The sequence below is a fragment of the Peromyscus leucopus genome, chromosome 14, assembly GCF_004664715.2.
Source record: "Peromyscus leucopus breed LL Stock chromosome 14, UCI_PerLeu_2.1, whole genome shotgun sequence".
NCBI classification, from domain to species: domain Eukaryota; kingdom Metazoa; phylum Chordata; class Mammalia; order Rodentia; family Cricetidae; genus Peromyscus; species Peromyscus leucopus.
In genome coordinates, this window is record NC_051075.1 from 59,267,033 (window position 1) to 59,289,127 (window position 22,095).

Genomic DNA, 22,095 nt, shown 5'->3' on the forward strand with positions numbered 1-22,095 from the left:
ATTCCAACAACATACTTTTAGACATAGCTCATATTTTGATTAAACCTGAATTACCAAGCACAATTTAAATAAACAGGATAGTCAACTTAAACATGTATGTATGTATGTATGTATGTATGTATGCTATGTGTATGAATGCTTTGCCTGAATGTATGTCTATGTACCATGTGAGTGAAATACTCTTAGAGGTCAAGAGAGGGTGTTGGCTTTTCTAGAACAGGAGTTATAGTTGTGAATCACCTGGTGTGTGCTTGGATGAATCCTGGTGTTCTGGATGAGCAGCCAGTGCTCTTAACAACTGAGTCATCTCTCCAGTCTCCATCACACGGCTCTTAAACCTAGCTGCCAATCTTTGCATTCTTTATACTATTAATTGATAACATAATGAAGATGTGTTATCAGTGCATATAGTGTGCAATGTGGTACTGAAATGCACTTATAATGTAGCCTAGCTAAAAACAGTTGTTTATATTTATTAGCCTTTAGCTGTGGTATTTGGCTTATAGGAAATACAGGTAATAGAAAAATTAATGAATGGATGCTGTCATGACGACAAATGCAGGCAGGCCATTCTATAGAAAAACTGCATCTACTTCTAACACAGAAACAAACCAATCACCCAACCAACCAATCAGACAAAGAGCTACATTATAAATATCAACTTAAATGTAATGTTGTGATGGACGCTTGTTTCAACAAAATCAAGATAAAGAAAATTTTGAGCTCAGTGCTGTAACAATATATTACGGGTATATATAGGATGGAAGGATGGAGAGAGACAGAGAGAGAGAGAGAGAGAGAGAGAGAGAGAAGAGAGAGAGAGAGAGAGAAAGTACTAGGAGATTGGACCCAGGGCCTTCTACATGCTAGGCAAACGCTCTTCTTGGCTATATATCCTCAAGGTGATAAACTACGAATGAGAGAATGAATGAGTAAATAAAGTATCACATGAGCATATGAGTAAATGAATTCCCATCACTTCCTGGGACTCTCTATTGAGCCTTCAATTTGAGTTTTGATGTGGTGAATATCACAAAGTTCCTGCTTGATATTTCCCAATGCTGCATGTGCCCCTCATGGGCATGTGGCTGCCTGGGAGCTGTCATCACCAGGCTGACAGCATCAGGACAGGCTATGCCAGCTCTCTGCAGCCTAGGGGAAAAAAATCAGGATCCAGGAGGAAGTGCTAATGAAAAATGCATCATTTTTACATAGCTATAAAGTTTTAAAAACAGAAATCTAGATCCGACCACTGTAAATCAGGAACCCTCAGTTTCTGCACGTTGTCATCCAGTCCTCTACTGTTGAAAGAAGTGAGGATATAGAGAACAAACTGCTTATTAGAATTAAGTGCTGAGTATTGGAGAGAGACTGGAGAGATGGCTTAGCAATTAAGAGCATGTACTGCTCCTCCAGAGGATCGGAGTTCAACTCAGCATCCATGTCGCTTGGCTCCTGCACTCACATGCACAGACATACACACATCACATTTCATTAAAATAAAGGTTAAAATACATTAAAAAGAGGTGGAGGCTGGAGAGATGACTCAGTGCTTAAGAGCACTGGCTGGCTGCTCTTCCAGAGGACCTGGAATTGATTCTCGAACCCACATGGTGGCTCACAACCATCTGTAACTCCAGCTCCAGGGGACTGGACATGCTCTCCTGACCTCCTTGAGCACCAGGCACACAAGTGGTGCACAGACACACATGCAGGCAAAACACTCATACACACAAACAACACCTCCCCGCAACCTGCCCCCAAGAAAATACAATAAAACCCAAGTGCTGTGGCAGACAGAGGTTCTCCACTGAAGCTGCACTTACAGTTTGTCCTTTGGGAGAACCTTCCTCAGTCAGTTTCTCAAACATCTCTTTGGCTGCTTGGACATTCTGGGTGAGGTAGTCACCAAACAAAAGAGCATAGGACACTCTCTCCAGGGCTTTGGTGTGGTTCATGCCTGCTGCCTTTTGAAGATATCGATACGCTCTTTAAACAGAAGCAATCAAACAGAAAGTCAGCTGTGTTTCCAGAACAGCCATTAAAAGATTTTTCATTACTAATGTACCGCAATTTTCTTATTTTATAATAAATCCCTACATATTACTCCTACTATATCATGTTATTTATATATGTAGAAAACATCCCGGACAGTTTGATTTAGCTAAGGGGCCAGTTTCCCTTATGTCTAGTATCTTGAAATTATCTAATTACACTAACAATGACTGAAAAATCTAATGAGCAGGTTAACAAGATTTGCAATGGAAAATTGTAATAATGTCAGGTAAATACTCAAATAACTCAAAATTTTCTAACTCTATGCATAGACTAACAAAGCCAGCAGGACAAACAGACATAAAATGTTAGAATTCTTTTGGAGTATTACATTCTGGGTGAACATTTTAAAGCAATACAAAAAAGTTAACACATTTGGTGACAATTCCTTTTGTTTGTTTTATGTCATTTTTGAATCTGGAATAGTGCATTCATTCTTAGTTCCTAGAACCAACTACAACTTTAATCTACTACTGCCATTTTTCTCATTGATCAGCCTTATGGTCAATATGTGTAATCTTTTCATCCTAATGAGTTAAAGTCTGCTCAGACACATTAAGGTTTCCTGCAACAGCACCTAAGAAATCTCATGTGTCTCTGGTCACATGATCTTAAGAAAAAGCACTCAGTGACTGGCCTCAGCGAGGGCCTGTGCTGGGGAAGGCGGCCGGACAGTGCGACCTACTCTCTCTTCTGGCTCTTCCTGTTGCTTCCATTCAGTATCTTCATCCCAGACTGGTAAACCATCTCTGCTTCCTGCATCTGCCGTCGTTTCGCAGCCTCTTCTTCAGCTGACAACAAAATGACACGGGCATTAAATGAATTTCAGTTTCTTTTCTTTCTTTCTTTTTTTTTTTTGGTTTTTCAACACAGGGTTTCTCTGTGTAGCTTTGAGCCTGTCCTGGAACTCGCTCTGTAGCCCAGGCTGGCCTCAAACTCACAGAGATCCGCCTGGCTCTGCCTCCCGAGTGCTGGGATTAAAGGCGTGCGCCACCACCGCCCGGCGAATTTCACTTTCTAGTACCAAGCTTACTCACTGTTTCAGGTAGGAACACAAGCAGAGAAGGCTCTTTCACTATTTCCAAACACGACTCTAAAGGTAGCTGAAATGTGCCCTGTACTTGACAAAGACTTCTGAAGTCCACCAAAGTCACTTTCTTTTAGAGACAGCAAGACCAGGCTGCTTTTGAGCACCTTTTTATGTTAGTGGTGATGACTTTTTAAAATAGAATTCAACTAAAACTTCACATTCAATGCAAACTTCAGCTAAAATAGTAATAACAAGCCACTAGAGAAGAACAGCCAGGAAACTGCCACCACATTCAAAGGTCACATGCTGTAGATTTACAAAAGTATTTAATTATCTAATTAAAATTTTGAAACTTGATTCTTATTAAACATAGATCTAATTTAGTATACAATGTTCAAGTTTATTTATTTTCTCTCTTCTTTTTCTGAAACAGGATTTCTTGTAGCCCAGGCTGGCTTCAAACTCCTATGTAACCAAGGATGTCCTTGAACTTTTAATCCAGCCGTTCAGAGTGCTAGGATTAAGGCATGTGCCACCACACTCAGTATATGTGGCACTGGAGACCAATCCCAGGGCTTTGTGTATGGCAAACAAGCACTCTATTAATCAAAGCTTCATCTCCAGTCCAGCTCATTATTTTTCATACTTATTAAAATATAACACTAAAAAAAAAATCATAGAACAGTTGTGGTTTTAAAAAAAAACTATTTTGCTACTTTAATGCAACGTTTAAAACAGAACACAGAACTTGTCATAAGACAGTAAGTGAATTCTTTTTGTAATAAACCTGGCATATTGAACGAGTCATGCTGGCCTGCATCTGGAGATTTGATGCTGTCTTCTAGGGACACTCAGGAGTCTACACATCGATATTAGAAATGGTATCTGGTATCCCACTGCTATGGCTCCCAAACAGTTCTCCAGCAGAGGGCAGCATTGACCCGCAGGGTGGTTAACTCTACTCCACATGCCAAGTGTTACATAAGCATAGCATACTTGACTCAAAGCCTTTAAAGACGCTATTTTTTGGTTTTCTTCTGATCACTATTAACCTTTGCCATCACAGTCAGCTTCCATTATTGATGAACTGTTTTGTATTAATTAGTTCAATAGCGGGCCTCAAGGATTTATGGAATTACCTACGAATCAATGAGACTTAAGTGTAAAAAGGCTGAATGACAGCCTGAAGTAAATATATTCCATGCTCACAGCTCTCAAGTTGTTCTTTAGGGCTGTGACCATGTCACCAGCGCTGATCCATGTGGAAAAGGGCAGCTAGAACATGCCTCCCAAATGCTGCCCTAGACAGACAGCGGCGGGCACGCCCCAACTTGAGTGATACGCACTTTCGCAGAAGCCCCACTTCTCATCCGTCTTGTAGTCGTAGGTTGTGGCACACCACAGTCTGCCATCTTCCCGCCCGTCTGACGTGCACTCATCGTATTCCTTATCCAGGAAAAGGAAAGGGAAGTGGCAGGGCTCCCCGTTCGCCGTACCTTCAATGGCAGTCAAAACTGGGAAAAAAAAAAAAAAAGAAACGTAAGGCTAAATATGGTCACCTTTGTGATGCATCGATTCAACAATGTCAAGCTTCAGCTGTCAAAATCTGAATGCAAAGAGATACGCTGCAGTATTTGGAATGGGAGACGGAGGAAAGGAAGAGCTGATTCGATTGGAGAAGACTTGAGGTCAAGGTCACTTAGTGAGCCTGGCTAACTACTCACATACATCTAGCTTAGACTTTGAGTTCTTAAGATAAAGCAGCATGGTGTTCAAAGTCTACTAGGAAACTGCCTACAGACTGTCCTGAGTTTGAGACTAGCCTGGACTACAGAGTCTCAGAAAGCAGAGCAAAGCTAAACAAAACAACAAACCCAACCAAAAACTCCTGTCTAAGGAGTGAACAAAACCAAGGCAGACATAAGGGAATCTTCTCTACTGCTAGGACCATTTTCCTTTTTTCTGAATGGAACACACAATTTCAACTCTCTAAAGTTATACTGGGATAATGCTTCCCCAGGCAAAATCAATCATTCACATATTCCTCTGGGAAGCACTTTATTAAGTATTAGAGCACAGAATTTTATTGGAGGACTGACTTACTTACTGAGGGTTTTATTATTAGTCCCACCCCACTGCCTTGCACTCTAGCTCCTACTAGACTATTTAATATGGTCTCTGTCATGTAAGATAGTAAGTCCAAGAACTGACAGCTGCTATTATTGCTGACGCCCTTCCTCTGAAAGGCTAGCTAGAGGTATCCCTCCTTTGTTTTTAGTTTAAACAAAAGACACATCTTAAGAAACTAATTTTAAAAATACTTTCAGTGGGAGAAACAAATGTTTCAAACGGTTGCATCAGGTAGATGCCACTCATCCCATAGCTGCAGGAGATGTAAGTTTACCATCCTGCCCAGTCAGCAGCTCCAAGTGTGCCCAGGGCTGTGTGAGGAAAGGGGAATCTGACAAGTACAGATACCATGTGTGACTGGCATGTAAAGGGGCATGGACCCACCTACCCAGATTTATTTTTTCATATGGCTCTAACTCACTGGTTCTCAACCCCTTTTGGGGGGGAGGTGTCAAATGACCCTTTCACAGTGGTCACATATCAGACATCCTGCATGTCAGATATTTATATTATGATTTATAGCAGTAGAAAAATAACAGTTATAAAGTAGCAACAAAAATAATTTTATGGTTGGGGGGTCACTACAACATGAAGAAATGTACTAAAGGGCCACAGCATTAGGAAGGTTGAGAACCACTGTTCTAACCTGTTTACCACATTCCTTTTTCTATCAAGTATATGAATAATAAAGGTCAATAACTTGCTTCTAAAATAAAGGAGTTCTATGATTGTGGAAAGCTGGAATATTTCAGACCCAATGTCAAGGTTATCCTTAGTCCTTACACAACCCTTTCTCATTCACTCATGTCTGACTTGACATCCTTTCGACTGTCAGGTAAACCTCTGGCGTGCATAAGCTTAGCAGACCATTAGCTTCCACCAACCCCAAAGCTACAAATGTCATCAGATAACATCAGAACCTTTCATAGATTCCTTCATGTTAACTCTCCTAACCCCATATCCTCACACTACCATCATTTGGTTAAAAAAAATGCATAGATTTGTGGTTTTCTTTTGTGACGGTAAAACTTTATGTGGCTGCTTCTACACTGGAATAACCAATGCTTCCAGGACCTGGTCACTCATACCTGGCTCAGAATAAACCTTCTCACTCCCTTTGGAGGGAGAGTAATGTTTTGGGTCAGTAGCAACAAAATCTTTTCCATAAAAGTTGGGGTCTGCTGGAAGCCACTGCCCATGATTCCTTGATCCCCCACTAGGGGATGGGTCCTTTCCTGTCTTCCCCAGAGCAACAAAGAAGCAGAAATACCTTTGTATCACCCAGCAACTTGCTTTCTCTGAATTTGTGTGTGCCAGCAGAATAGATCAAGATGCTGGTTATTATACTGAATTATTATTTTTGTATTTTTTATATGACATAAAACAGCTGGACAGTATGCAAATATAAAGAAAAAAACCCAATCATCTTTGCCTACCACTTCAAATTCTTTTTCTTCAGTTAATGAGGCTTTGTAGAAATTTTGAGCTTTTCCTTTATATTTGCAAACATGAAAAAAAATGGCTCCCCTGCCCCACACACGTTCATGTGACTCACTTGTTTGTAAAAATGTGCTTTATGCTCAACACCTTTTTTCCTCTTGGAGTCTACAGTTTTGGCATATGCTAGGCCAGGGCAAATAGCTGGCTAGTTCCCAGTCAAAACACCAGACACCAGGTCTCTCCTGAGCCTCCCCGCTGGCAGTGCCTCATGGGTTACCCGAGTGTGCTCGGTGCATGGCAGCTGGAGGTGCCAAGTGAGTCCTAGATGGAAACGGGGCCCTGAGAATTTAGGCAAAACGTGTTTTCAGTTCCTTCTCCCCACAGCAAATACCATATGGAGTAAAAATGACTAGACTCCCCAAACCAGGCCCAACTGCCAGGAGAAGAGACTCAGCCTCCAGTTCAAATACCTGAGACACACTGGCTATAAATCCACATGCGCACACTGGCTGGCTTTTGTTTCACCTTTTCTATGACTTGGAACATTGTTTAGGTGTTGACAGATTGAGAATTTCTCTCTTTCCAGTTTTGGCCAAAACTGTAAATAAATTACATTTTGTGTTTATACATTATGTCTGTCCAGTTCATTTTTAGGGGTGTGTGTGTCATGTGCATGGGAGCGCAGTGCCTTAGGAGACCAGGAGAAAGCTGGAATTACAAGCAGTTGTGAGCTGCCTGCCGATGACGCTGGTCAGGCTGTCCGCAAGAGCAGCAGCATCTGCTGGAACTGCCGAGCCAGGCGCAGGCTGGGCCCTGGTGACGGACACTCCTTGTGTCTAGTTTCCTCTCCTTGGCCACGTGCACCCTTCCCACTGACTTTGCTCTCAGTCTTTCTGTGGTAGAAGTGCTGGCCACATGTTTTGACTCCTTCTAGCAAGGATGGAACTGTCTTGGGTCCCTCGAGTGGGATTTACTACAACGCCCAGGACTCCCTGAAATGTGCCAAACCACCACTAGGGAAGAGGAGGGAAGGGCAGGGCACGACAAGTCAGCTGCACAGGGAGGGGGGTTACAGAGCCATGCGAGGTAGCAACTGAGGGTCTGTGTACCTGAGGGGAAAGCGACCCGTGGCAGCTGAAAAGAAGGGATTTAACTCTAGGAGAGTGGGCTTGGATCCCCTGCCTGCTATGGCTTTTACTGGCTACAAAAAGGGAAAATTAAGAGTAGCTTAGTTGATATGAATAGTTTTGGTTTTTGATCTGACCTCCAATGGGCCTTAAATTCTCTAGGCTGGACCAAAGATGTTAAAATTTACATTGTTTTCTCCTCTAAAAGAGTGTACGCATGTGTGTATAGGGTGGGGTATAGGACCAAATCAGGTCCTAGGGCTGAAGAAAATGGCAGATAAGCCAGAGAGGACAAAAGGGCTCCAGGTAATGTTCAGTCTGGGTGCTATCATTGCTGTGGCAGCCTTCCTTCCTGTACTCAGGCCAGCTGGGTTCTCTCTGGCTGTTTTGAGGAAACACAGCAAATGCTGAATTAGCGGGGGTATGACTAGACAGCAGTGTGTGTGTGGGGGGAAATGGAAGAAGGATTTTTAGTGGTGCTTCATTTTGTGGTTAGACATCTTGGCTATATGGTAAAAGTTCATACAAAAATATTAAGTACTTATGACTTTAAAAACGCTAGAGGTATCACTGTGGTCAAGAGAAACTGAAGAAAGAATATGTTACTGAGACGTAGCTTCCTTGGTTTTTCCCAGGAGCAAGGGCTGGAATTTAAACTGTGAGATTGGAAATATGACAAGTCTCATGAGATGATGTTTTCTGTTATGGAAGATGTGGACTGGTCTGTTTAACGGGGAAACAAAAAGAAAAAGAGTGGTCTATAGACAGAGATATTGCTTAGGAGTTTAAAAATCAGGTTTTGATTGCTAATTCATTCTTGTGAAAGCTGAAGTCTCCTTCTCTCCTTCCTTCCTTCCTTCCTTCCTTCCTTCCTTCCTTCCTTCCTTCCTTCCTTCCTTCCTTCTTCCTTCCTTCTTCCTCCCTCCTCCCTCCCTCCTCCCTCCTCCTTCCTTCCTTTTCCTCCCTCCCCCCCTCTTGTTTTGGTGACTAGGATCTCACTATGTAGACCAGACCTGCCTCTGCCCCAGAGAGCCTGGATTAAAAGCATGTGTCACCAGAGCTGGCCAAAGTCTGATTTCTTAGAGGCCGATGATTTTCCAACTTGACTGTATTCTGAGTAGGTCTGTTAAGATGCTAAAGATTGACTAGACAAAAAGGGCTCAGGAAAACCTGGCTTATTCAGCTCTCTGGCCCTGAAGCACCTTGCTTCTGATGCTGCTAACATCTGGCCTTCTTTGAGCCCTGAGTTTACAACTGCCTGGACTTGATTCTGAGCCAAAAGCCAATACTGCCCAGGATAGGCTTTCAGCCCCAGTGGGAACTATGCCCTATTCAAAGCAGGAATGAGCTCAGTGAACAGCCCCGAGGCTCCTGCAGACTCACACATTTAGGACACTGCTCAGGAGCCCCATAGCTGTGAAAAAGCCCCATTTTGGGGGGTTGGCTGGCCCGAATGGCCATACTCACATGCTTACTGGGAAGGGTTCATTCGGTGCTGGGACCCCTGAAATCCAGCTGCTGACTGGCTGTCCACTTCAGATACAGACAGCACTGTGAACTTGTGATTACTGCCCAAAGCTACAAGTCTGGAGAAGGCACATTGCAGAGACCATGTTCTTCTGCTCACTCTGGGCAGGCCCACCTGATTCCTGCTGAGCATGTCTCACTGCTGCTGATCCTTGTGCCTCTTTCCCTGTGCCACAATGGATGATGACCCACTTCCTGTTCCCCACAGCTCAGGGAGATCTGAGGAATTACAACTCTCCTCTGAACGGACTGATAAATGAAGAACGATCAAGATGAAAGTGTAAGGGAATACATGCATTTGTTTTCAGTGTTTGAAGAGTCAGGACTTTGTTGTGTTCAGTTTCTGAGCACTGTGTCTTCCTGGTGCAGTTACACAAAAATGTTTTTCTGTGGCACTGTTCTGTGCCTCTTCCATATAATCCCTCTAGACAAACGCTATAGATGAAACTAGGGAATGGCTGAAAAAATGTGTACTTATGGTTTCTGAACGCAATTACGGATTTTCTAACAACTGAGCACAATCAACTGAAACTCCCATGGAGGAGGCAAGAGGGAGCAGAGGGCATTCATGATCTCTAAAATCTGTTTCTAGAAGCTGCTACTGCGTCCTAAAGACAGGCTAGTTATGAGAAGGCGGTGGGTGACCAGGCTTTCACTTCCTGCACAGAAATCCTCCAGATCCTTTCTCAGACTCCTGGGTAGATGACTGGGTTATGGACAGCACAACCACGTGAAACCTCCTCGCAAGTCACCGCAGTAGAAGGTCACATTACACCACTCAATGTGCATCCTGCTTGAACAGAGCACCGTCGGCTCTTTGTTCCCATGGTGTCTCATGTACCACATGGGATGGAACGTTTCATAACACGACCTCAGCCCTGGAAGGTTGTTGGGTCTACTTCAACTTACAAGACATAGTAAAACTCTGTCTGATTTGATGCTCTGGGGCAGGTTAAAGAACAAAAATGTTAAGATAGAAACTTACGGAGGAAGCCACCTGGCTTTCTAACAGATCTATTACAACTAATAGGATTTGCTGTAATTCACTAGAACAGGACTCCTAGAGGGTAAAGCAGCAGTCTGGCCTCAGTATTCCTGAGTTTTATTGATAAAACCTCATATCTACAGATGCCTTTAGCCAATGACCACAGAGGTAAAGAATTAGCTGAGAAGAATTAATGTATTAGCCTAAATTCCATCCTTGAAAAGGTCTGTGGACAAGGGCTGCCCTTAGCTGGCATGTGTGAAATCACTATTTCTGATGAGATCCCGCCATGCCACCTCTTCAGAGTGGCTCACTCAGACTATACAAACAGTATGATTCATACCGAACACTCGCATTCTCTCTGCATGTCCACAACTTTGGTACGTGCCAGGTACACAGCTGCCACCTTGCCCAGCTCCAATAAAAAACGTCAGGTACTCTGTCTGCCCCAGCATTCGGTACTGGGACTTTAAAGTTTACTATGTGTTACTATAACTTACAGCTGGAGAGTTAAGTGCACTTGGGGTGACATCCCTGGGAGAGGACCCTTGGAAGCTCCCCCAGGCTTCACTTCATGCACTTCTTCCTATGCTGATTGTGCTTTGCATTTTAAAATTAAAATGAGTTAATTGGGCGAGAGGCACATGCCTGCCACAGCGTGTGTGTGTCAATTATTTTCCTCTTTCCACCATGTGTATTGAATTCTGGTTGTCAGGCTCAGCAGCAAGTTCTTGCACCCGCTGAGCTACCTTGCTTGACGTGTTTGTGTGTGTGTGTGTGTGTGTGTGTGTGTGTGTGTGTGTAGGAACGTAAGTATGGCTGCGGTCACGTGGTAGAAGGGGAGTAGCAGAAGAGGAAGCTGGAGGGAAGACCTACAGTAAAGGTGAGAAGTCTGATTCTAAGACGACAGAACCCAGGAGCGAGCAGAAAGTTGGCTCCGCCTTCCTGCCTGCTGTCAAGAACTGACTTTAGAGGAAAGAGCGAAAGTCTGACCCAGAAGGAAACTGCTGCACAAAAAATAGCTGAAGGAAGAGCAGCAATTTGGAAGTTGGGTTTGTTCAAGGGGGTGCAGAGGGCATTTGAAGCTGTGAGGGTAACCTGTGGAAAGGCCCAGGACACAAACTGCACAGCATGCTTGGGGAACTTTCGGGAAAGGATATTCTAGGGAGGGTGAGAGGGCAGAGGAGCTGCTGACATGCCTGATTCTGTGAATCATGCTAAGAAGTGTGTGCTTCACTGCAGAAGGCGGACAGGAGGTAGTAGCTGTAAATAAGAAAGCAGGGTCCAATCTGAATTTTAGAAGATTAATACAGTAGCAACGTGAACCAAAAGCTAACAGAGGGAGCAATTTAGAAGGGACTGTCACAGGATCTAATTCTAGTGTAGCTGAATGGAACACACAAAGCCATGCAAACTCATGCAATGTAGATTACATATTAAATATGCATACATAAGTGGTATATTATGAATAAATAAAAAATCAATCCAAATCATTACTGAAAACTAAGAAAAGTTGAATGGGTGAATGTAATGTTTATAAAGTTGTTGGTACAATCACCCACAAAAAATTACATGACAGATAGTTAAAACACTATCTCAAATCCTTAGTAAATACATTCTGGAGACAAAAGAATCAGAAACCCCTATCTGTTGCGTCTTTTCACTGGCCTGAGAGAGAGAGACTTGATCAGAATCCCTTATAAACATGCTAGCGACAGACTGGCCATCAGGTATGTTAAAGGTACAGAAAATATCCCAATACATTTTAGCAGGATGGACTTGGTCTGTCTAGACTCCTCATTTATACAAGCCTCAGATATATGCAGACACCACTTTCTAGAGCAGTGGCTCTCAATCTTCCTAATGTACAGTTCCTCATGTTGTGGTGGTACCCAACTATAAAATTATTTTTGTTGCTACTTCATAACTGTAATTTTGCTACTGTTATGAATCATAATGCAAATATCTGACATGCAGGATATCTGATATGTGATCCCTGTGAAAGGGTTGTTTGACCCCCAAATGGGTTGTGACCCACAGATTGAGAACTGCTATCCTAGAGGATATCTTAAATTTTATGATTATCAGAGAACGAACTGGAGCCATCTAATCAACATGGCTCTCTTCTGTGGAAGTGACACTCCGCAGTGTCCCTTGGAGGCCTTGTACACTATGACCTGGCTAGAGCCCATTCTGGAGGGAGGTAAAAAAGGAGCTGCAGGGAGCTCTGATGGTCATGGCCTTGGCTTCCTTTTCTGTGTGTTTCTTTGAAAATATGCACCATGTCTGGCAATGGATAAGAGCTCTGATTCTTTGGAGTTCAATTTGTCAAACTCTTTTCATTACCTCACCTGTAATACTTAATTAGCACTGGAAGTATTAGCATAAATGCTAAATTTCCTAAACTTATCAATAGAAAAGGCCCATGAAAAGGCTCAATGGCAATGTGAATTGTTGGTATCTAGGCAGGGTCTAACTCATGGAAATGTATCCAGGTTTTCTGGAGAAACAGCTGAGGTTAACCTTTAGGTTAGGAAATATACTAAGTTTGAGACATATTATTCTGCCTGAAAAAAGTTATGAAGTATCACCAGAACCCAGTCCAAAGGACTAAGGCATAAACTAAAGGTATTCCCAATGGACAAAAAGAAGGTACTTTGAGCATCAAGAATGGCTGTGTAGAGTGAACTGGGATAACTACAGATCATGGGTATTTTAAAAGTCTATTTGTTCATCCTCCAGGTTTCTTTACCTGTAGTTCCTAGAATCTGAGGTTCCCTTGGGACTGAGAATTCCCTACTATATACAAATGTGAGTGGGAGCCAGGGTGCCAAGTTACCAAACTAGGGAACTAACTATGCAATCGGAGGGCTGAAGCCTCAGCCACTGCATCAGGGGAGCAGAAGGTAATGAAGCTTCCACACATATCCCAAAAGACTAAGTTCCAAAAGGGTCTCGGCAGCTGAAAGGATGGAGGTCCCTGGAGGGTGGTGTACCCAGAGGGGCATAGAAGCTTTGCTTCTCCTCTACCTCAATGTACACAATTCCTGTCTGGTTGTTCACCTCCATCTTTAATATACTCTGTAATATACTTTATAACAAACGGGTGAACATGAGTCTATTCCCGAGTTTTGTGAGCTGCTCTAACAGATTAACTGAACTTAAGGTGATGTCATGGGAACTCTGGCTCACAGAGACTGTCAGAAGCACAGGCCATTGGCATGTGAGCGGGGCAGGTGGCAGTCCTGTGGGACTGAGCCCTCGACGTGGGGGACCTGATTCTATCTCCAGGTAGAGTGACGGAACTGAGGTAAAGAAGAGGATACCAGGCAGCATCAAGTGTAACATCCACGCAGAACTGCCTGCTTGCTGTGTGGGAAAATACCGACCAACTGGCGAGTATATGAAAATGGCCTGCATTTGTTTCTTTTCTCTGTATTTTTACCAGTGCTCAAAAAGAAAGCAAAGGACTTCACACTGTACATATATACACCTGGTGAAAAGCTCGTCAGAATACTCCAGGATACTGTCAACTATTATTTTTAGTTGATGGATTAGGCACTTTCAGTTTTTAAGAAACGATTTTTCTATTAATGAGTATGACAGAGTTTCAAGTGGGATCAATTCCCGGCAGAGGCTGGCCATGAAGTAAGTGCTGCTGCGGTCATCGTGAAGTAACACAGTAAATGGTACAATGGCAGCCTATGGCAGAGTGGACACCGAGCCAAACTTCAAGAGGACAGGCATTCAACACACAGTTTTCAGATCAGCTCTGAAGGTAAAGCCGTGAGGCCGGTGCAGGTCAGAAGAAGATTAGGGTTTAGTATCAATGGGAGAAGGTCAAGACCTAAATCAAATTACCCAGGAAGACTGAAGTTACAGGATGATGGAACAACCCTAACACAATTCTGCAGCCACACTGAAAAGTCTGTAACAATCCTAACACAATTCTGCAACCACACTGAAAAGTCTGTGTTTCCTTCTTTTTGTCCCACCTTCACATGTAATTTTAATTTTCTTCCTCAGAGGACGTTACATGCTAGTATACAAAAACACCAAGATATTAATAGGAAATATATGCAGTTTTATCTATGAATTTAGGTCTTGTGACATCAAACCTGCACAATGAATATCTGATTTGCTAAAACCTTGAAAGTCCTGTAAAACTATACTTTGCATTTTCTATGTGGTCAACAGTCAGCAAACCCAGCTTTCGTTAGCCTTTGTCCAGATTCCCTAGTTTGAAAGTTTCAATTGTCTCTTTCCAACATCAGGCAAAATCAAGCAAAGTGTCAAGGGTACCTGGCTTCTGGACTCTTTTTGCTTCTTCATAGCTCTTGCTGCTTGGATTTGGAGAGTCTACAAAGCTGATTTCTTCAGTGACACTGACTTCCTCCTCGGTCTTGGAGCCCTCTTCCTCATCCTGAAGAGGAGACTCCAACTCTGCTTCCTCAGAATCAACAAATATCTGGCCAGCAACCACTTTGCCTGTGGTGGTGTGGTCCTTCCCCGACTCATCTGCTGGCAAAGAACTCTGAGAATATAAAATGGATTTGTTACTCATCATCTGGACCAAGACTCCCCCCAAGCCAATCTGTCCACTGCTTTGACAAGTGTCTACAAGTGTCTCCTTCAGCTCCTTGACATGCCAAGCTGCACCTGACTATAGGCTCTGATGTGCTTATCACAGTCAGGGCTGCACCACCTGACTAGCTTTCAATTTCGACTCAAATGTTACTCTCCATAAGCTGTCTTTAATCCTGAAAGTCTGGATTACATCCTTGTTTACATTCTACTTTATACTTGCCCTTGGTAACTCTGTATTACGACTTCCTGGTTTTTATCTCTATTCCATCTAGAGATCAGTGTTCAAAACTAGTGGACCTCCTTGGATACGTGAGAATCAGCTATACTTATGCAACCCACGAGGCTGCACTTCCTGATTTGATTTTTAAAATTACATGGTGATATGGTGATGCACACTCTTGATCCCCACACTTGAAGGCAGAGGCATGGATCTCTGTAAGTTCAAAGCCAATATGGTCTACATAGTGAGTTCCAGGCCAGCTGAGACTATATACTAAGACCTTCTCTCTCTCTCTCTCTCTCTCTCTCTCTCTCTCTCTCTCTCTCTCTCTCTCTCTCTCTCTCTCACACACACACACACACACACACACACACAAAGTGGGCAAGGTAGTGCATCCCTGAAATGCAGGTCACCTTCAGCTACACAGTGAGTTTGAGGCCAGCCTGAGCTACACGAGACTTTAGGGAGAAAAAAAGGGAGTAAAATCAATCTTTCATTGGGCACTAAAAATACTGTCTTAAAGCTCTTTTCTGTGAATGTCCACCATCCACACAGCATATTCAAATTTAAGTTGAAAGTGACCTAACAGCCAGCACTCCTTAGGGAAATTCTTATTATTCTTATATAGGTCAGTGTTTTTTTTTTTTTTTTTAAAACCAAGAGAGAATTAGTACTGGTATCATCTTATCTTCTTTAATTGAATTTTGTTACTCAGAATTAGTATGTCCTTTCTAAGATGTATAACTTCTGCCTTTAATTTGTGCAGTGCAAATCTTAGTACCTACCTTGGAATCTATGGATTCATCCTGGTTACTTTCATCATCTGCAAAGAAATTTTAAGACAAATTATCTTTTTTGTTGGTAACTATAAATGTTAGAAAGCACACAAAAGATACCATGTGCCCCTACCCAAGAGTCCAAGTATTTCAGGAATTCTATGTGAAAAACTTGGAAAAAGGACAAATATACAACAGATAATAACCAGTCACTGGGTAAATAAACCTAGATTACTTATTTATTTAGGTTCTTTGAGACAGGGTTTCTTTGTGTAGCCCTGGCTGTCCTGGAACTAGCTCTGTAGACCAGGCTGGCTTCAAACCTGGTCTGCAGAGATCTACCTGCCTCTGCTTCCTGAGTGCTGGATTAAAGGCCTTCGCTATTACCACCTGGCTAAAAATTGATTATATTCAAAGATTTCACAAAAGGTTAAGGAGAAAATTTCCCCTTCATTTTCCACATAGGAAAACCAGAAGGCTCCCTTCTCACTCCCCTAAACCGGCCTCTGCTTCAGACTCCATCTCAATTTATAAAAATGAAACTCTAATTTCATACCCAGGTTTTTAGCCACTCTATTTCTCTGCTGAGGATCTGGAGTTACTGTAGGTTATTTTAATTCAGAGTAGGATTTTGTTGTTTTACTAATACTACTACTACTATTCAGTGGGGTTAAAACATATTTAGGCAAATATATTTAATATTTGTGGTCTACTTTGCTAAAGAGATAACCAGATACAGACAGATGTAGCACTATCATGTGTTACTTGTATTAGAGTATTTATTAAATCAATAGTTTCTGTATGTCTATGTGTCTGGGTAAGTGTATGTCATATATATGTGGGTGTTACAGAGGCCAGAAGAGGGCTGGGGCTTATAGATAGCTATGGGCTATCTGACAAGGGTGCTTGGCACTGAACTCAGGTCCTCAGCCCCAAGAAATCAACAGCTTTAACAGGTGTGTGTGCACGCTTGTGCGTGCATGCGTGAGAACCTGAGTGCATGTGTGCGTAGAGATGGCTCAGTGGTTAAGAGCACTGGCTGTTCTTGTAAAGGACTCAGGTTTGGTTCCCAACATCACATAGTGGCTCACAGCTGACTGTGACTCCAGTTCCTGGTGAATCTGATACTCTTTTCTGGCTTCCATGGGCACCAGGAAAACACATACAAAAACACTCAAACACAGAAAAATAAAAATAAACCTAGAGAAAAAAGGAAGTCAATAGCTTATGTTTAAAAAAAAAAAAAAATGATTCCAGGCATTATTTACAGCTTGCTTGTGAATGCACACAGGTAGCTTGGTTTTCTCAGAAAACAGTTTTTCGATCATCTTTTCCATGATTCTCAGCTGCTTCCACTAGTCTTGGGGCTGTTTACAGTGCTCGCTGGAGAAACGGGAACAACTCAATGCCAGCAGGTGCAAGTGTCTGACCTCCACAGTCACGGCCAGTGTAAAGACAAACAGCCACATCATCTCCTGTTTCCTTCTGCTTTAACTCTGAATGGGGCATCACTATTCCTCTGTCCATCAGCTATATGAGAAATTCACAATGAGATTCTATAAAACCACTTTTTACCGGATAACGTGGCATTATTTTTGTTTCAGATGGTTATACCACAAGGGTTTGAACTTTATACAGCGTATTTTGCAGAATTTGTTCTGCCTATCTCAGAAAAGTAAGTCTTCCAGTAAAATTTTGCCACATGCATGTTTCCAATTTAAAAAAAAAAAAAAAAACCATAGCTACTATTTAGATTCACTTGCTTTAGGAGGACCTGCAAAATGTTTTACTTTTGCAGGTTGGAGGTAACGGTGGTGGGGCGGCATGCTTAGTCCCACAGTGCCCATGACACTTTGGTAGTGGTCCATGAATTCACAACCAGGCCCCCTCCTAGCTTTGGAAGATCTAAATGGTTCAAATACGATCCTCAGTAAATCTCTAGCTAAGGGAAGGAAATCCATATCTACTATGTATCAGTGTTGTATGTATAAACGGAACTTGCTAATCACAAATACCAACTGTTTAGTACACGAAGGTCAGCCCCCAGCTGTGCACACTTGTCCATGGTATGTCCCCATACGCTGGGCCTCTGGATTAGCTGCAAGTGCAAATCCCTAAGTCGGTCACAGAGACGGCTGGTAAGTCAATAATATAGATAACTTATGAATAAATAATAAATGACACACATCTGAAACACAAAAAACAGTGAGGCACTGGAGGAGCAAAACATGTTGCTGAACTCCAGGAGAAAGGATCTGTGACATCAGGGTGGTTTCATGTGAATTGCATCATTCTTTCCTTCACAAACCAGCAGCAGATACGAAGATGACTTGGTCAACAAAGCAGTTCTTGCTTGGTTACTAAACAGGAAAAGCTACTCCAAACAGTAGCTTTAAGGATAAGCTAAAGCTATTTTCTCTTACCAGCCGATATTTACACATAACACCTTTAAAAAGGTTGCTAGTTAGTGACTCTAAGGACTTCTGAATGTAGCTTTCAAGTAAAATCAAAGACACTGGCATTGTGCATAAAAAGGAAGAGCGCAGGAATGCTTGAACCAGGCATTACATTTTATCAGCTACAGAAACAAAGCAAGAAGAAAAAAATGCAAAAGGATTCAATGAGGAGTTCCAAATGTCTCATTCATCAGTATCACATCTAAGATGTAAATGCCAAACTACTTTAACTAGCTGTACACCTGCCTTGAAGAAAGATTCATTTTCCTTTTTGTTACACTGGCTTACAAGACTGCACACGACCAGGGACATGCTGTCAAGGAAACGTGACCACACATATTCATTTACTATGTGTCATGTCTATTAGACACATTAGTCCACCTCCAAACATAAAGAGCCGTGAGTTTAGAGAAAAGGGAACAGCCACCCTGTTTCTGCTTTGCTCGACACGGGTGCAGATCCTAGGCAATTCCGGATGCTAAGTCACCCCAAGTCTAAGGTCTGGAAAGTTGAGGCCCGGCTTCCCCAATACTTATTTGGACACACACGGCTCAGTATGAAAAGCTTGTTCAGCCTCTACTCTTAGTCTGTCAAAAGGGACTACCACCATGTGGCTGGTGCTTCACAATGATGAGGGAGGAACAACTCGAACGGTGAAATTAAGTATTCTCGGCAATCTCGGTGAAATTAAGTATTCTCGGTAATCTCGGAGCTGCTCTCTGAACTTCTTCTCTATTATTACAGCGGACCTCAAACACCTGGCAGTGTAGCTGATGTGGAGACTGTGACACTCATTCTCCTAATCTCGCTCAGTCTCTCATCACCCTGTCTTGGATTGAACCCAGGCACTACCAATAAGGCAAACTCCCAGCTCCAACAAGGCCTGTACTTCTAAGTGAGAAAAATGAACACCCTTTCACTGTTGAGAAAATTAAGGAGAAATACCTTTTTTTTTTTTAACCCTCCTCTGAATTTATTCATTTACAAGAAAAAGAAAGCATTTCTGATATAAGAACCATGCTTTACTTGTCTCTAAGCCAACATATTTGATGATATTTACTAACAGTGATGGAATGAGGGTCAGCTATATTGGCTAATCATAGCCAAGAAAGCTAAAGGTCATATGGTTGTAAGTTCAACCTGCCCTGGGTAACATTAATAAACAAAAAATGACCACAAAAATCGAATTTTCAGTGAGAGCAAAGATTTGAATCTAAATTTCAAAAGAGGCAAAAATCCTATGTAAATAAGCAACTGAATGCATGGCATGGAGAACTGAAAAAATCCAAGTCTTTAAATTATAAAGCTTTATATCAAATGATATTTGAACTTCACGTGAGCAGAGTAGAGCTATCTTTTGATATACACTGATGCCTTGTTCCAAGACACCTCAGGGTGTCCTAACCCTAGAAGTTCCTTATATAAACAGAACGAAATCGCAGATAGCGCTATCCCTTCTTACAAGGTAAATGTTAAACAGTTAATATACTGCTTAGGAAATAAGGATTGGAATAAAAGTCCACACAGGTACACTGCACAACAACTTAACTAGAAAAGCTGGCTGAATCCGATAACGTGGAACTTAGGCATTAGCAGGGTCCACTGGCTCTCTCTCTCTCTCATCAGGCGTTTTTACACTGTAGGTCTGGCTAAGTTTTTGCTTAAGTTTTGACAGAGAAATACATGGCTGTCGCTGTGATAGAAATCAGAGCAGACATTTCTTAAACTCTGTACTCCACTATATCAACACAACCCTAAGATGTAAACACTTGAGTACGAAGTACTTTAGGATAACTCTCAACCAGTTATTGTCTCCAATGCCAAGAGCTCAAAGTGCACCCAACACAGTCAAGGGAGATGAAGGAAAAGCTGTTAAGTTTGAGCGTTCTTTAAACTCTGCAAATGGGATTTCAGAGGGATAGACGTCATATTGTTTAATTACTGGAACCTTCAAACTTCAGTGTGAAGAATCACAGAGCTTGTTCATATAAAGGTATGTGGTGTACTCTAGACCTGAAACTGTATTATTAAGAAAATCCCAAGGAGAATTCATTTGCAGGTCTACAGTTCATCGGGGTCTTTATCCAAAACATGCAGCAGTCCCACTTCATACCTCTTTTGAACAACTGGGAAAATTTCTGCAAGAGTCAAGTATTATATAGTCTTCAAGGATGTGACAATCAACAAAAACTGTCACCTCAAATGGAGCAGAATTGGCATCAAGCACGATGCTGGCAGAAAAGTGATTACCATATGCTTGCCACTTTTGAAATGGTATCTAAAACATGATAGGCAGGATTTTGGTTTAACTCTCTGGTTTTTAGAAGTAGGATGGTGTTATGGCTTTCATTTATAACCAGGACAGAGAATTTGGGAATTCAAATTACCATCTGGGAAAATTTTTGTTGTTAAAAACAAAACAAAAAAAGGTTGACATTTATATTTTGCAGTGTTCCAGAAAAAAGAAAAAAAAAAAAGTAAAGCCACTCAACAGCTGTCTTGTTGAATGAAACTGATTAAAATCTCAAAGTCTTTCTGTAGTCAATGTTTATGAGCACTTAAAACATCCTAAGTGTGTTTAAAATAAATATATCTAAGGTAGTAAGTTTTCTAACGGTGGCAGATCAAAAAATTAAAAAAGAAAATACTTTGCAAAGAAGTAGTATATGCCACCCAGTTGAAAAAAAATCAATAATCACACGGATTTTCGTATCTAAAGACAAAGAAAGGCTAAACTATTTTCCATTCATCTTGGCTGAATCAAGCCCCTCTCAAAAATCATAAAATCACTACCTACAAACTCAGAAACCCCGTGGCAGAGGTCACATTTCCCGAGGAAGGTTTATTTAAAGGGGAAGGGGGGGGGAGAGTGACTACATTTATATCAGAAGTTTTCCTTTTAAAAACCAGACTAACAGACCAGGTGTTGAGTAATCCCTCCACGCCACTGTCAACATCCTAGTCCCGATGAACCCTGCTCTGCACAAAGTGACAGCTCCAGGTGTGTCAACTGCAAACCCCAGCGTGTCCCAGAGGCTGTGCACACATCGCCTACGTGAAGACTGAAGAATCCCGGTGGGTCTAAGCCAGCTGTCGGGAATCCCTCCCCACCAGTTAATTCCTCATTCGTCAGAAGTCAACCTAAAGTTTGCTGCGTGGGAGACGTGTGGGCAGGGCTGACCAGCCCGCCCTTCTTTACGTCCAGCTTCCTAAGCACCCTCTTTGGCCCAGGATAACCGAAGCCCGAAGCAAGAGCGAGTTGCCAGTGTCAGGGCGAACTGTGACCCGAGATCGCGGAGCCCCCCGGCCCTGTCTCCACCGCGGTCGGGGGGCGGTGGCTCGGGGCCTGCTTCCCGAGGCCCGATACTGACCCGAGGATGCGGCCGCCGAGCCCAGGAGCACCGCGCAGAGCAGCAGCGTCAGCCCGACGCGGACCTGCATCCTGTTCGCCGAGGTCGAGAGCCGCCGCGGTCGCCGCGACCAACCCAGCCGCTGCCGCCTCACCGCCGCCTCGCCACCGCCTCGCAGCCGCTCTTCCTGCTCAGGTTCCTTTTTTGCCCCTTCCCAGGCCTCCCTGGCCCAGCGCGCAGCCAATCCCCAGCCGCCGCTCCGGCCCCCTTGTCCAATGGCCGTGCTCGCTCCGCCCAATTTATGGACACGCCCTCTATGTCATCCTTTAGCTAATCACTGTGCACGGTTCTCACACCGGCTTTCCCGGTTGGACCACGGCCTCACCGACATGGCCCCAGCTAATTGGTAGCG

The 22,095-nt window shown here is 42.8% G+C and overlaps 1 protein-coding gene across 1 annotated transcript in view; it reads right to left on the reverse strand.

Annotated features, from left to right (window-relative positions):
• Sel1l (SEL1L adaptor subunit of ERAD E3 ubiquitin ligase) overlaps positions 1–21,890 on the reverse strand; it is a 45,187-nt gene extending 23,297 nt beyond the window's left edge. Inside the window, exons 1-6 of the mRNA XM_028875914.2 lie at positions 21,705–21,890; positions 15,887–15,924; positions 14,597–14,828; positions 4,432–4,599; positions 2,741–2,846; positions 1,827–1,989 (exon numbers count right to left, since the gene is read on the reverse strand). Coding sequence (XP_028731747.1) covers positions 1,827–1,989; positions 2,741–2,846; positions 4,432–4,599; positions 14,597–14,828; positions 15,887–15,924; positions 21,705–21,774 — 777 coding nt within the window. The 5' untranslated portion in view covers positions 21,775–21,890. The remainder of the gene's footprint in view (positions 1–1,826; positions 1,990–2,740; positions 2,847–4,431; positions 4,600–14,596; positions 14,829–15,886; positions 15,925–21,704) is intronic.
• Between the last annotated feature and the right edge of the window lie 205 nt (positions 21,891–22,095).